At 33.9% G+C, this 14109-nt stretch overlaps 2 protein-coding genes across 5 annotated transcripts in view; one reads left to right on the top strand and one right to left on the bottom strand.

Moving 5' to 3' along the window:
• Positions 1-11145: 11145 nt before the first annotated feature.
• On the bottom strand, positions 11146-12543 carry LOC105113154 (SMAD/FHA domain-containing protein). The gene is made up of 2 exons (XM_011009188.1): positions 12073-12543; positions 11146-11952 (listed from the first exon to the last, which is right to left on the bottom strand). The coding sequence occupies exons 1-2, from the start codon at positions 12455-12457 to the stop codon at positions 11480-11482; spliced, it is 858 nt and encodes a 285-aa protein (XP_011007490.1). The 5' UTR covers positions 12458-12543; the 3' UTR covers positions 11146-11479.
• A 92-nt stretch (positions 12544-12635) lies between these two features.
• Positions 12636-14109, top strand: part of LOC105113155 (serine/threonine-protein phosphatase 7-like) — a 6541-nt gene continuing 5067 nt past the window's right edge. For 3 of the 4 annotated variants that reach the window (XM_011009189.1, XM_011009192.1, XM_011009193.1), the window contains exons 1-4: positions 12636-12843; positions 13148-13322; positions 13410-13460; positions 13650-14109. In XM_011009189.1, coding sequence (XP_011007491.1) covers positions 13155-13322; positions 13410-13460; positions 13650-14109 — 679 coding nt within the window. In that variant the 5' untranslated portion in view covers positions 12636-12843; positions 13148-13154. Of the gene's footprint in view, positions 12923-13147; positions 13323-13409; positions 13461-13649 lie in introns of all 4 variants that reach the window. The other variant, XM_011009190.1, reaches the window with a different exon arrangement.

The raw sequence follows: 14109 nt of genomic DNA, 5'->3' as shown, positions 1-14109 counted from the left end.
ACACTAGATATGGCCAAAATACTGAACAGTGCTCGGGGTGGAGGACAACTTCGACCTTCTTTGTTGTTGCAATAATTTGGACTTGAAAATGACCTTTTTAGATCTTGGGCTCCATATGAAAGTTGTAGGCCTATGTCTTACCTTTCCATCATATAAAGTAGACCTAAATCTGAGATCTATAGCTCCAAATATGACCCAATTACCGAATAGTGTTCTGGTTTAGATTGCACCGACATCTCTTTTCTATTTTTGGTCATCTCTTTGTCCTTTCAATTTCAGTTCTTAAATTCATCAATCAATCATTTCATTTATGTGATAGGCCTGCATTTAAAATGAATATTTACCATAAATTAAAGGTATCTTATATTATTAGATATATTATTATAAAACATGCTTTAGTTAAGGAGTTATTGATACTTCAAGTGCAAAATGATAATATAAAACCATGATAAAAATGCACTTTTAAGTACTAATCACACCCCCCCAACCAGCTTATTACTAGTCCCTAGTAATCAAAGCGTTAAAATAGAAAAACAATTTGCAAATTCCACAAAGCAAGGTATTCATTATTTAACTTCCATTAATCTATCCAGATAAACAAACTCTCATTAAATTTATATACCTACTCATTACCTCTTAATTAGATATTCATAAACCTTTCTTTTGTGCTCAATGTATCAACATATAATTATGGGGCTTTTCTTGGAAAAAAACAAAATTTTTGTTCTAATGTTTAAGGTTAACTTCCTTGGGTTGGGATTATTATGTTTTTTTTCTTCTTCTTCTTTTTTTTTTAAAAATATATACATATAATTTAAAAATACAATGCATCTTTAACCCATGTAACGAGCTTTCAGCTAATGACTCCCAGACTAGTTGGTCTTAGGGCATTAGGTGTTAAGACACCCCTACGAGCTTAGTAACTCGGGTCGTAAATACTGATATGTAGATAGTGCAATGTTTGATTTTCTTAAGCTTTTCTCCTCAACCCATGTAACAAGCGTTGGGCCAATAGCTCCCAAGTTAGTTGACTTTAGGGTATTACCCATGTAACAAGCGTTGGGCCAATAGCTTCCAAGTCAGTTGACTTTAGGGTATTAGGTGTTAAAACACCCCTTCGGGCTTAATTGCTTAGGTTAGGGAGGCTACGAAACCAAACTTATCTCCATTTTTATTACTATTATTTTTTTCTTTTTTTTTTTAATTATATACAATCTCTTTTCCTTAGTTGTTACATTTAACAAAAGAACATAAATAATGTAATAATCCAATATGCAACCCACAATCATATGTTAAAGTGTGTGTGTGTAAATTAAGGTTTAAGAATACATGTTAAATAAGCATATGAGCAGAATTAAGTGATAACAATACGAGAGTTTGTAAATCTAAATATTTCAAGAAGTATTATAATAGACCTTGTTAAGAATGGTTACTAAGATGCGTCTCAAGAGTCACTTTAACAAAAGAGCTTCTTTACTCTGCCATCCTAGTAACAACAATTATGCACATGCTTTATGAAATGAAAAATAATTTTTTTTTTATCAACTACTACCCTCTCCCCCCAACCAAAACGAGACATTGTCCTCAATGTTTAAAGGTAGAAAGATGGAGTATAGAAGATATCACCTGAAATAACAAACATTAACAAACCTAAAACACACTGAAACAAATATAAGTAACAACAAAACACAATAATAAAACCAAAAGACACAAAGATTCACAAATAAAGGCTCAAATCCAATCTAAGCTTTTCATGGCTTTCCTTAGTTGAACAATTTATGCGACTCATAAAAGGATCAATTACAGGAATGAAAGATTGTAGTTGGTCAATCAATTGTTCAGCAGTAGCAACAGAGAGTATGATTTGTCGTGCAAAAGATGTTAAAAACTCCTGTTCCACAGCATGATCAAGAAAAGACAACAACTTATCATAATAACCATTAACATTTAACAAACCTATGGGTTTATGGTGAATGTGCAGTTAGGCCCAAGAGGAAATATGAAAGATCTCTTCCAATATGCCTAGACCACCTGGTAAAGCAATGAAGGCATTAATATGGTTAAACATTGCATTCATTCGAGCTGACATTATGGAGACCTGAAGTTCCTCTCCAATTTTTTTTCCAATGATATCCCCTTGTGCTAAAGCTTCGAGGACGACCCCCAAAACTTGACTACCTCCTAAAAATACAGCTATTGACACGCCTCCCATTAACCCAAGACTGCCTCCCCCATACACTAAATGAATCTTTCTCTCAGCTAGCACTTGACCAAGATGATTTGCTGATTCTAAAAACTCCTTTTTTTTCCAAGGACTAGATCCACTAAAAACATAAATATTTTTTATATGATGACCTGAGGAACTTGCCATTTCTACACATTTCTGTATTTGTTGAATGTATGGGTTGAGTAGAAATGAAAGGAAGGAAGAGAGGGTTTTATAGATGAGAAATTAGAAAGGCAATCATAACACCTATATGTAGGCCAGCTGGAGTCTCACACTCTCTCTCTCTCTTTTTATTTATTTATCTATTTACTTTTGAAAAAGTATGTATATGTATAGGTAGTTGTGATTGTGGCTCACATCTTCCCTTGGTTTTATGTCCAAGAACGACTTAAACGCCCTCTATAGGTCGGGGATAGGCTTCCCATCTAGTTTTCTTAAAAACTGGCAAACAGGGTCTTTTTTAGTCAGATTCCCAAGACTAAGTCGATCATGTTCTTTATGAAATACGGCCATAAATCATGAATTGCACGATGCACATCTCCACTAGGATGCGTCTCAAGAGTCAATAGAAGATTATCTAAAGACTCCTCACTCAGGTCATCCTTAATGAATTGTATTTTATCTTCACGGTTTATAGATACCATTCCTAAAGAACGACATTGTGTATTACAAGTCCATCTAGCACATCGATGACAGACTTTCAGTCGTTTTGCACGACGTTTCTTTGCAAAAGTGCTTTTACCTCTTCCAGGCATGTGTGAAATGAAGGAGTTAGAGAACTCACCTGATAATCAGACCTTTGCTTCAATCAACCAGTGGATATCTTCAGAAATTCCATGATTCATTAACAATCTCAATCTTGCACATCTAGCACGGTAAATTTTTGTAATCGCATTCTGAGGCAGAGTGGGAAAATATTTTTTCAATTTTTCAAGATTAGTGTCCATTTTCAAAAGAGAATTGGAAGAGAGATTCAAAAAATTACACAAATATATACACAGATATCAGTTATTGTGGGAAACTGAAAGAACCGACTTAAGTCACGGAGTACCGTTGTCCGCCATTTGATTGAGGTGAGAGAAACTAGCAAAAATCACTCAAAAAGAAACACAAAAACAATGTGAGAAAAACAAAATAATCAACCTTTATCTACAAGATCATTCCAACTAGTTGATTCATTTTCACTAGGAAAATTATCAAAGTAAGCTTTCAAACGATGTCCATTTTTCTTAAAATCATTGTCATTCATTGAATTCTCAATATCACAGGTCCCATAAGGATTGCTCCATCTTGGTCTTAGCTCTCTAGGGAATGCATAGAGTTGAGAATTATAAAACAAAACTTTTTGACCAGTATCAACTTTTTGACAATTTTCACAAGTTTTGCAAAATGCATGTGTGTCCTTGAACATGGTGGGCCAATAAAATCCATTTTGAAAGATTTTTGCAGCTGTCTTTTTTTATGAGAAATAACTTCCACATGCTTCAGAATGACAAAGTTTAATGACACTACTTACCTCATTGTCGGGAATGAATCTTTGAAATATTTGAATAAGTTAGGGTCATCACAATAAAAATTCTTCACTTCGTTTAAAAACTTTTCTTTGTCTTGAGTACTCCAATCAGCTGGCAAATCTCCTAAAGCAAGAAAATTGATATTTTTATCATACCAAGGCATTGGACTAAGAGAAAGTAAGGATTCGTTAGGAAAGTAATCATCGATTGGTGTGATGTCAGATGTCGAATTTGTTGTCACTGTTAACAAAAGATTCGCATCAACATTTTTAGTGCTTGTTTCATCCGTGATTTCTTCCTTAGAATAAATCATTTGCAAATCTTCAGATTCATCGAACTCATTTTTACTTAAAGTAGATTCAAGTTGATCATAAACTAATTCGTCAATATGATCTACTTCTTGTAAATTATTATCATCTCCAGGTTGCTTGCAAATGTTGAAAATATTCATCTCCAATGTCATGTTTCCAAATGATAGCTTCATCAGTCCATTCCTACTATTAATCAATGCGTTAGTGGTTGCAAGAAACGGACGTCCTAAAATAACAGGAAATGAATTACATGCTTCAACAAGTTCTGTGTCCAAGAAAATAAAATCCATAGGATAAATGAATTTATCGACTTGTACTAACACATCTTCAATTATTCCTCTAGGTTTTAACTCACCTAGATTGAGACTCTGAAAAACTGAATATGGAAGTAAATTCACACTAGCACCAAGATCAAGTAAGGCTCTTTCAATTTTTTGTTCTCCAATAAAGCAAGAAATTGTAGGACAACCAGGGTCTTTATATTTCAAAGCATTATTGTTCTGAAGAATAGTACTTACTTATTCAGCTAAAAAGGCTTTCTTTTTCACATTCAGTTTCCTCTTCATAGTGCATAGATCTTTCAAAATTTTAGCATAGGAAGGAACCTGTTTAATAGCATCCAGCAAAGGTATATTGATCCTTACCTGTTTGAAAATTTCAAAAATTTCAGAGTTGTGATTGACTTTCCTTTGTTTGGTCATGGCTTGAGGAAATGGAAGTGCTGGTGGTGAATCAGTCATTTCTTTGCAATTTTTAGATTCAACCCATTCCTTACCCTCAGAGATTGACTCATCATCTTTCTCATAAGGTTCAAGAGTGGGTTTTTCAATAAGCTTACCACTGCACAGAGTAGTGACTGATTTGACTTGATCCATGAGTTGGCTTCCGGAACTACTTGCATTTGCATTGTATTGCCCCTTGGGATTTTGTTGTGGTTGAGATGGAAACTTATCTTTCTCTTGGAAACTGAGAGCAGATGTCAATTTTGTAAGAGTATCTTTAAAATCTGTCATGTTTTGAGCAAGTTGAGTATTGATTGTCTCTTGCTTTTCAATGAATGCATGCAATGTTTCCTCAAGATTTCTTCTAGGAGGTGGAGCATAAAGAGGTGCATATCCATGAGAATTTTAGAAATTGTGGTGTGCTTGAAACGGTGGTTGTGAAGTTTGTGCATTGTTGTTCTCACTCTTCCAACTGAAATTTGGGTGATTTCTCCAACCAGGGTTGTATGTTTGGGAGTATGGGTTGTGGTTGGCCCTTTGGAAACTGTTTAAAGCATGGACTTGTTCATGGAGACATTCCTTAAAAGACGGCAAGGTTAGACAATCGTTGGTTGAGTGTTCATTTGTTTCACAGATTTGACATACAATGTTTTCAACAGATTTTAATTAACCACTCTTTTTCAATTCTAGTGCCTCTACTTTTCTAGCTAAATATGCAAACTTGGCTTGAAGGTTATGATCTTCCCTAAGGTTGTACATACCTCCATTAGATGTATGAGGTTGAGTTTTACTCGGTGCCTCATAAGTACCCGCGGTGTCCTAATTTTGAGCATTTTCAGCCAACAAGTCTAAGTACTCTATTGCTTCATCAGGGTCTTTATCTTCAAAAGTTTCATTACACATCAATTCAACCATTTGCCTATCTTTAGGTGTTAACCCTTCATAGAAATGTGAAACCAATCTCCATGTTTCAAAACCATGATGATGGTAAGTACTAAGCAAGTCTCGATACCTATCCCAACATTGGTAAAATGTTTCTCTTGGTTTTTGAGTTAAAGTAGTGATTTGTCTTTTGAAAGAGTTTGTTCTGTGAGATGGGAAAAACTTCTTCAAAAACTGTTGTTGTATTTCATCCCAAGCACGAATGGATCCTGGTCTTAAATTTTGTAGCCATGTTTTAGCTTTATCTTTTAATGAAAAAGGAAAAAGCTTTAATCTGATGGTGTTCACGCTACAATTGAAATTATTATATGTGTTGCAGATCTCCTCAAATTCCTTTAAATGCAAGTATGGATTTTCCAATTCTAAGCCATGAAAAGAAGGTAAAAGTTGAATAATACAGGGTTTAAAATTAAAATGAGATGCATCGGGAGGAAAAACTATGCATGATGGTGCACTTGTTCTTGTGGGATTCATGTGACCTTTAAGTGTTCTAGCACGGTTATTCTCATTATGAAGTGATTGATTATCTTCTTCGGCCATATTTTCTGAAAATGATGAGGATACCCTACAAAGTCTACCACTTGATGTACGTGACCACATTCTCATGCACATGTAGGAATAGAATAAAAGGAAGAAGAAAACAAAAGAAGAAGAAACAAGAGAAAAGAAACAAAGTTATATATAAGAAAAGTGAAGAGAAAATAAAATAACTACTATAATTTATACAAGAACTTACCTCCCCGGCAACGGCGCCAAAAACTTGACACGACCAAAAGATTGATGTCTTCTCCCAAGTGCAGGAGTGTTGAAGTAATAAATAACCCAACTCTTGACTTGGTGACAATCCTTATCTTCTCTTGTCTGCCCAAAATGTCATTGATAACGTCAAAATTGGAGCCACTCAAAACATGAAAGTTGTAGGCAATTGTCTCAGCTTTCTTGTGTAAAAAATTCAACTTATTTAGACTTCTAAAACTCTAGATATGGCCAAAATACTGAACAGTGCTAGGGCTGGAGGACAACTTCGAGCTTCTTTGTTGTTGCAATAATTTGAACTTGAAAATGGCCTTTTTAGATCTTGGGCTCCATATGAAAGTTGTAGGCCTATGTCTTACCTTTCCATCATATAAAGTAGACCTAAATATGAGATCTATAGCTCCAGATATGACCCAATTACCGAATAGTGTTCCAGTTTGGATTGCACCGACATCTCTTTTCTAATTTTGGCCATCTCTTTGTCCTTTCAATTTCAGGTCTTAAATTCATCAATCAATCATTTCATTTATGTGATAGGCCTGCATTTAAAATGAACATTTACCATAAATTAAAGGTATCTTATATTATTAGATATATTATTATAAAACAAGCTTTAGTTAAGGAGTTATTGATACTTCAAGTGCAAAATGATGATATAAAACCATGATAAAAATGCACTGTTAAGTACTAATCATTATGGCATAAGGAAATAAAAGTACTGGTAAGGAATTAGTCTTTTCCCTGCAATATTCAAATTCAAACCCTTCCTTACCCTTAGAGATTAACTCATCATCTTTCTCATAAGGTTCAAGAGTGGGTTTTTTAATAATCTTACCATTGCAAAGAGTGATGACTGATTTGACTTGATCCATGTGTTGGCTTCAATAACTACTTGCATTTGCATTGTATTACCCCTTGGGATTTTGTTATGGTTGAGATGGAAACTTACCTTTCTCTTAAAAACTAAGAGTAGATGTGAAATTTGTAAGAGTATCTTTAAAATTTGTTATGCTTTGAGTAAGTTGAGTGTTGATTGTCTCTTGCTTTTCAATGAATGCATCCAAAGTTTCCTCAAAATTTCTTGTAGAAGTGGAACATAAGGAGGTGCATATCCATGAGAATTTTGAAAATTATGGTGTGCTTGAAAATATGGTTGTGAAGTTTGTGTATTGTCACTCTTCTAATTAAAATTTAGGGGATTTCTCCAACTAGGGTTGTATGTTTGCGAGTATGAGTTATGATTAGGTCTTTGAAAACTGTTTAAAACATGGGTTTGTTCATAGAGACATTCCTTAAAAGAAGGCAAGGTTGGACAATTATTGGTTGATTGTTCATTTGTTTCACATATTTGACATCCAATGTTTCCAACAGATTTTAATTGACCACTCTTTTTCAATTTTAGTGCTTTGAGTTTTTTAGCTAATGATGCAAACTTGGCTTGAAGGTCATGATCTTCCCTAAGGTCATGATCTTTCCCACTAGATGTATGAGGTTGAGTTTTACTCAATGCCTCATAAGTACCTCTAGTGTCCTAATTTTGAGCATTTTCAGCTAATAAATCTAAATACTCCATTGCTTCATTAGGGTTTTTATCTTTAAAAGTTTCATTGCACATCAATTCAACCATTTGTCTATCTCTAGGTGTTAACCCTTTATAAAAATATGAAACCAATCTCCTTGTTTCGAAACCATGATGAGGGCAAGTATTAAGCAAGTCTCGATACCTACCCCAACATTGGTAAAATGTTTCTCCTAGTTTTTGAGTGAAAGTGGTTATTTGTCTTTTGAAAGAGTTTGTTCTATGAGATTGAAAAAACTTCTTTAAAAACTATTGTTGCATTTCATCCCAAGCACGAATGGATCCTGATCATAAATTTTATAGCCATGTTTTAACTTTATCTTTTAATGAAAAAGGAAAAAGCTTTAATCTGATGGTGTTCATGCTACAATTTGAGTTATTATAGGTGTTACAGACCTCCCCATATTTCTTTAAATGCAAGTATGAATTTTCTAAATCTAAGCCATGAAAAGAAGATAAAATTTGAATAATGCCTCGCTTAAAATTAAAATGAGATGCATTAAGATGAAAAACTATACATGATGGTGCACTTGTTCTTGTGAGATTCATATGGTGTCTAAGTGTTCTAACCCAGTTATTTTCATTATTCTCATCATGAAGTGATTGCTTATCTTCTTCGGCTATATTTCTGAAAATGATGAGGATACCCTACAAAGTCAACCATTTAATGTACATGACCACACTCTCATGCACGTGTAGGAATAGAAAAAAAGGAAGAAGAAAATAAAAAAAGAAGAAACAAAAGAAAACAAAGAAAGTTATATACAAGAAAAGTGAAAAGTGAAAATAAAATAAATACTATAATTTGTACAAGAACTTACCTCCACGATAACGGCGACAAAAACATGACACGACCAAAAGATTGATGTCTTCTCCCAAGTGCAGGAGTATCGAACGACAAGACAGAAGTCAAACCACGGGGAGGTTAATTGTATAAATTATAAATGACAATAATATAACAACAACAACAACAACAACAACAACAACAACAACAACAATAGTAGTAGTAGTAATAGTATAATATAAACTTTGAGATGGAATATTGATGTATGAATTAAACAACAATAACAACAAATATCAAGGTTAGAGGTTCTACTAATGATATGTCAAACAAATATAATATAAACTCTTATTATTCAATTGGAAACCACACACAAAGGAGATTCTAATCAGATTATAAATTGTTAATATTATTTCATTAGTTATCTTATTTGATTAATACTAATACTTGTAAATATTATCAGGCATTCATGATTATAACTTATGTTAACAATAAATTAAGTTTATTTCATAGCTCAAGTGTCGAGTATACCATACAGTATGAGCTATGAAAGTGCCAAGCATTTGTTGTACCAAGTGTTATACAACATAAATCTAGATTAGTCATTTAACAAGCAAAGTATTAAATAGTAAATAAGATAACAAATACAAAACATGTTAGTATCAAACATTAAAGTCTATATTAAGTTTATACTATATTTTTTCTTAAACCATTAGTATAACCTTTTCACCTTAACATAATAAACTTAGCTAAAAATAATGAAAGAAAGAAAAATAAATTAACAAAATAAGAACTTAATAACCATCTAACATTCATTATATCACAATAATAGATCCTTTGTAATATTCGTACAAACACTCCATAACAACTTAATGATAGCTATAACACACTAAAAAACCTTTTATAAGAAATTCACTTTGAGTTATTAATTTTATGTAACATAACCAAAAGATTGATGTCTTCTTCCAAGTATAGGAGTGTTGAAATAATAAATAACTTGACAAGACTAGGGTTGAATCACAAGGAGGTTAACTATATAAATTATAAATAACAATAATACAACAACAACAACAACAACAGTAACAGTAATAGTAATAGTAATAATAATAAAAATATTAAGATGTGATATTGATATAATGATTAAACAATAATAAAAACAATTGTCAAGATTAGAGGATCCACTAATGGTATTTCAAATAAGTATAGGATAAACTCTTATTACTTAAATGAAAACCACATACAAAAGAGATACTAATCAGATTATAAATTGTTAACATAATTACATTAGTTATCTTATTCGAATAATGTTAATATTTATAAATGTTGTCAAGTATTCATGATTATACCTTATGTTAATAATAAATTAAGTTCTTTTCATAGCATAGATATCGATTATACCATATGATTTGTGCTATGAAAATATCAAGCTTTTATTGTACCAAAGTTATACAATATAAATCTAGATTAACTATTTAACAAACAAAGTATTAAGAATGAATAAGATAATAAATAAAAAAATATGTTAGTATCAAATATTAAAATTTCTATTGAATTTATATTAAATTTATTTTTACACCATTAATATAACCTTTTCATTTTGACATATTTTTTTATCTTGACATGACAAATTTAAAAGTTTAAACGCTACTTTAAATAGCCAACACACCCCTTTACACCCCATTCATGTTTTAAAATCTTAAAAAATCCAAGATAACAATGGGTGAACATATCCCTTTATCACTTTAGCCACCTTATTTATTTTGTCATAAAGCTTACTCGACATCGTTCTAATCCTGCTTCCATAACCTAAAAAAAAAGAAGAAAGCTTACTTATTTATTTTGTCAGAAAGCTTACTCGACATCGTTCTAATCCTGCTTCCATAACCTAAAAAAAAGAAGAAGAAAAAAAGAAGCAAACACACCTGACGTATCACATGTGGTCAAAAACAAGAAAGGGCATATTGAAATTCTGCAATGTAAATTGTGTAGGAGAGATTATTATTGAATCTTTTAAATCTCCACTCTTATCAGAAACCTTCCTTCTCAACTACAACCTGTATCTGGTCTTTTCCTTTCGGTCCAGTTTATGCTAAACTCCAACCTGGTAATTGTTTCATTATCTTAACAAACCATGTCAATTTTGGTTAATCTCACTTTACCGATACTTCAGATTAATCCCTTCTCTTATCTAGAGCATCTTTTGTTCAATCCTCAATGAATTGGAACAGTCAGGTCAGAAATGAGCGCAGCTGAAAAACTCATGGTAGCGGGGGAAGGAAGGCTCAGCCCTCAGAGTGGATATAACGCCACCAAAATCAAGAGCTACATAGCAAATTCTTATCCATCTTTTTATCACAGCTAACACGTTTTCCTTTCACAAATTCAAATTGTAGCACAATATGATTTCTTTTGCGATCAAAACAAGAAATTTTCAGACTACAATGACAAACATTACAGATTAAGAGCAACATATTACAACTAAAACAATTCAGATTTAAACCAACAAAATACAAAGAGCACAAGCTAGTTTGTTAGAACAACACAGATTACTACTACTAGACGGCAGGAAGTTGGCAACTGACCATTTTTAGAGCAATTCTCGGAAAAAATATCCACTCATTCTATTGCAAATTCTGCAATCAAATGATCAGTCATAATCATCATCATCATCATCATCATCATCATCATCGATATCATCTTCTTCTTCATCACCTTCTCCTCCTTGTTCCACCTCCTCGTCATCATCAACAATAAAGGCCCCTAGGGTCTCATCATCTTCATTAGTTTTCCTTGCAGAAACTCTCTTTCTTTTTGTATCTTGACGTAGTTTGTCTCGTCCCTTTGATCTAGTTGAATATTTTGGTCTGTCAACCTTTATTATTTCTCCAACAACCTCATCGTCTTCATTCTCACCACTCCAATCATCACCATAATTATCATCATTCCCTCCAACTTTCTTCTTCCTCTTTCCCCTCCCATTTTTCTTTTTTCTCTCAAAACTCTCCCCACCCTCACTATCTTGCTCAGGTTTCTCAAGAAACCAATCCCAGCTCCTTGCATCTTTTATCCTTCGCTTAGGATAGCAATCCAATTCATGCCCAATCACAACAAATCCAAATTCTGCACTTCCAATATAACAAACATGCTATCAAACATAAAACGCACGTCATGAAAAGTCAGCAAGCAAATATATCAATATCTACACCTCAAAAAAAGAAAAAGAAAAAGAAAAGAACAAACCTTTAACAGGGTCAATCTTTGAAAGATCAAATCTTTCAGAATACCGATCTCCACCGTCACTCTCTTGCAACCTTCTTCCTCCAATTCTCTTTTTCAAACGGAACCGAACATGGTTTTGACTTGAAATACAGAACCAATCACCAGCTGCTACCACACCTTTCTCCAACCTTCTAAATATCTTAACGTTTTCTTCACCACTTCGTACGCAAATTGGGTTCTTTCCTACAACTTGAAAGGAAACCGTTTGGTTGTCGTCAAGCTCAAATATAACGTGACGACGAGAAACCCTTCGGTCTTTTGTGTTAAAGCCACAGCCTCTTCCAAACACGGCCTTTGAACCTATTCCCACTTCAATTTTCGACCCCTCCTCTCCTTCGATCTCCATTTTTGTAATTGATATTTGAGAGAAGGGTCGAAGCCGATCCTAGCCTACAATAATGTTGTGGTCTGGTCAAGGTTGAAACGACGTCGGTTCTGTTCTAAAGGGCGGAATGACACGTCGTGTCCTATGCTGTATTTAGATCACTTATCGTTTTAGAAAGCGATTATTTTCATGAATGACACGCCGTACCAAACTGATAATAACGAACCGTCGTTTTCTGTAAGAGAAAACACACACGGAAGAGAAGCACACGTCGTTGCTCCGAAGAGCTGACCCTGAAACGACGTGTCTTATTAGATTGAGAACGAATCGTCGTTTCGTCATCCTCGTCAGCAAGAGCAGCGCCATTGAAGCAAGCAATCGCTCCGTATCTCTCCGATTCCTTTCCGGTAATTTACTTCCCTTTCCGGTTATTGAATCTGCGAACTTTCTTCAATCTAATCATTTACGTGATTGATTGTGGAATTGGTGAGCTCTTTTTTTTTTTTTTTTCCAGCTGGTTAGACTTTACTAGGTCAGAGAAAACCTAATTACCTAATAAAATTAGGTTTTCAAAAGAAATATAATTAATTCGGGTTTTTTTTTTCCTGTAAAAGGAGTGAACTTTCTGCATGATTGTGTTTATGTTTGTTCTTATTATTCGCATATTTTTCTTTTTAATTATAAATCTGTTATTTGTGGTGGATTTTGCAGAGTAAAAATGGACCTTGAGTTGAAGAGAGTTCAAGAAGCAAGGCGTAATGATTGTAAAAAGGTTATGAACTATATAAATTCGGTGGATTTTACTAGTTTGGATGATAAAGAAATTCGTACAATGGTGATGATACGAGAATTAGGTAATGGGATTGTTAATCGTCAAACGAAACTGGTAAGGAATGTTCTGCATTTGAAGCTCGATTTTTCGTTTCATTGTGTTGGCTAGTTCTGATTATGCACTCTGTTGTGAATTTTACAGGCTACTGAAGATGATGTGTCTCGGGTCTTGAAGATCAGCATTGAGACTATGGTGAGTTTTCGTTTATTTATTAGGGCCGTAGTTGTGCATGGTAAGGACGAGGCTGGTGTTTACACCGTGTTCAGATTCGTTAGTTTGAATTTGATTAGGTGGTAATATACATTCATTACAGCCTTTTGGATAACAAATACTTCTTGGGCAACAATTTTTTGGTGAATGGTTACAACAAAAATTGTGCAGGTAGGGGAATGCAGAAAAATAGTTGATCAAATTAGTCTTACATCCTTTCACGACTTCAATGCACAAGAGAGGAAATCATTGACAAAGATTTCGGAAATTGCACGCTGGATTATTGCTAAACAAGGTTCTACAATGAATCGGCATAGGGATATTAATCAAGTGCTAGAAGGGGAAGATAAGCTAGCTGTTGGAATGATTGGATATGGTGAGATGGATATTGAATTTGGAGATAAAGAAGAGCTGGCCATTGGTGAACTCAGTGTCCTGCAAGACAACCAGAGTGCTATGCAAGATAAAAATGAGGTGGCAGTTGGCCAGCACAATGACTTGCAGGATAGAGAGATTGCTATGCTAGATAAAGAAGGGCTGGTCATTAGTGATCAGGGTGACCTGCATGATAGACAAAGTCTTCTAGAAGATATAGAGGGTGTCGTCAATGGTGAGCACAGTGACCTGCTGA

The sequence above is a fragment of the Populus euphratica genome, unplaced genomic scaffold (genome assembly GCF_000495115.2).
Source record: "Populus euphratica unplaced genomic scaffold, PopEup_1.0 scaffold391.1, whole genome shotgun sequence".
Classification (NCBI taxonomy): domain Eukaryota; kingdom Viridiplantae; phylum Streptophyta; class Magnoliopsida; order Malpighiales; family Salicaceae; genus Populus; species Populus euphratica.
This window is presented reverse-complemented; position numbering and strand designations above follow the sequence as displayed.

Excerpts from the sequence above, each read along its gene's own strand:
- LOC105113154 (XM_011009188.1), bottom strand. The coding sequence starts at position 12,457 with ATGGAGATCGAAGGAGAGGAGGGGTCGAAAATTGAAGTGGGAATAGGT. Across the intron at positions 11,953-12,072 it reads AAAGATTGACCCTGTTAAAG|AATTTGGATTTGTTGTGATT; the intron begins GTTTGTTCTTTT and ends TTGGAAGTGCAG.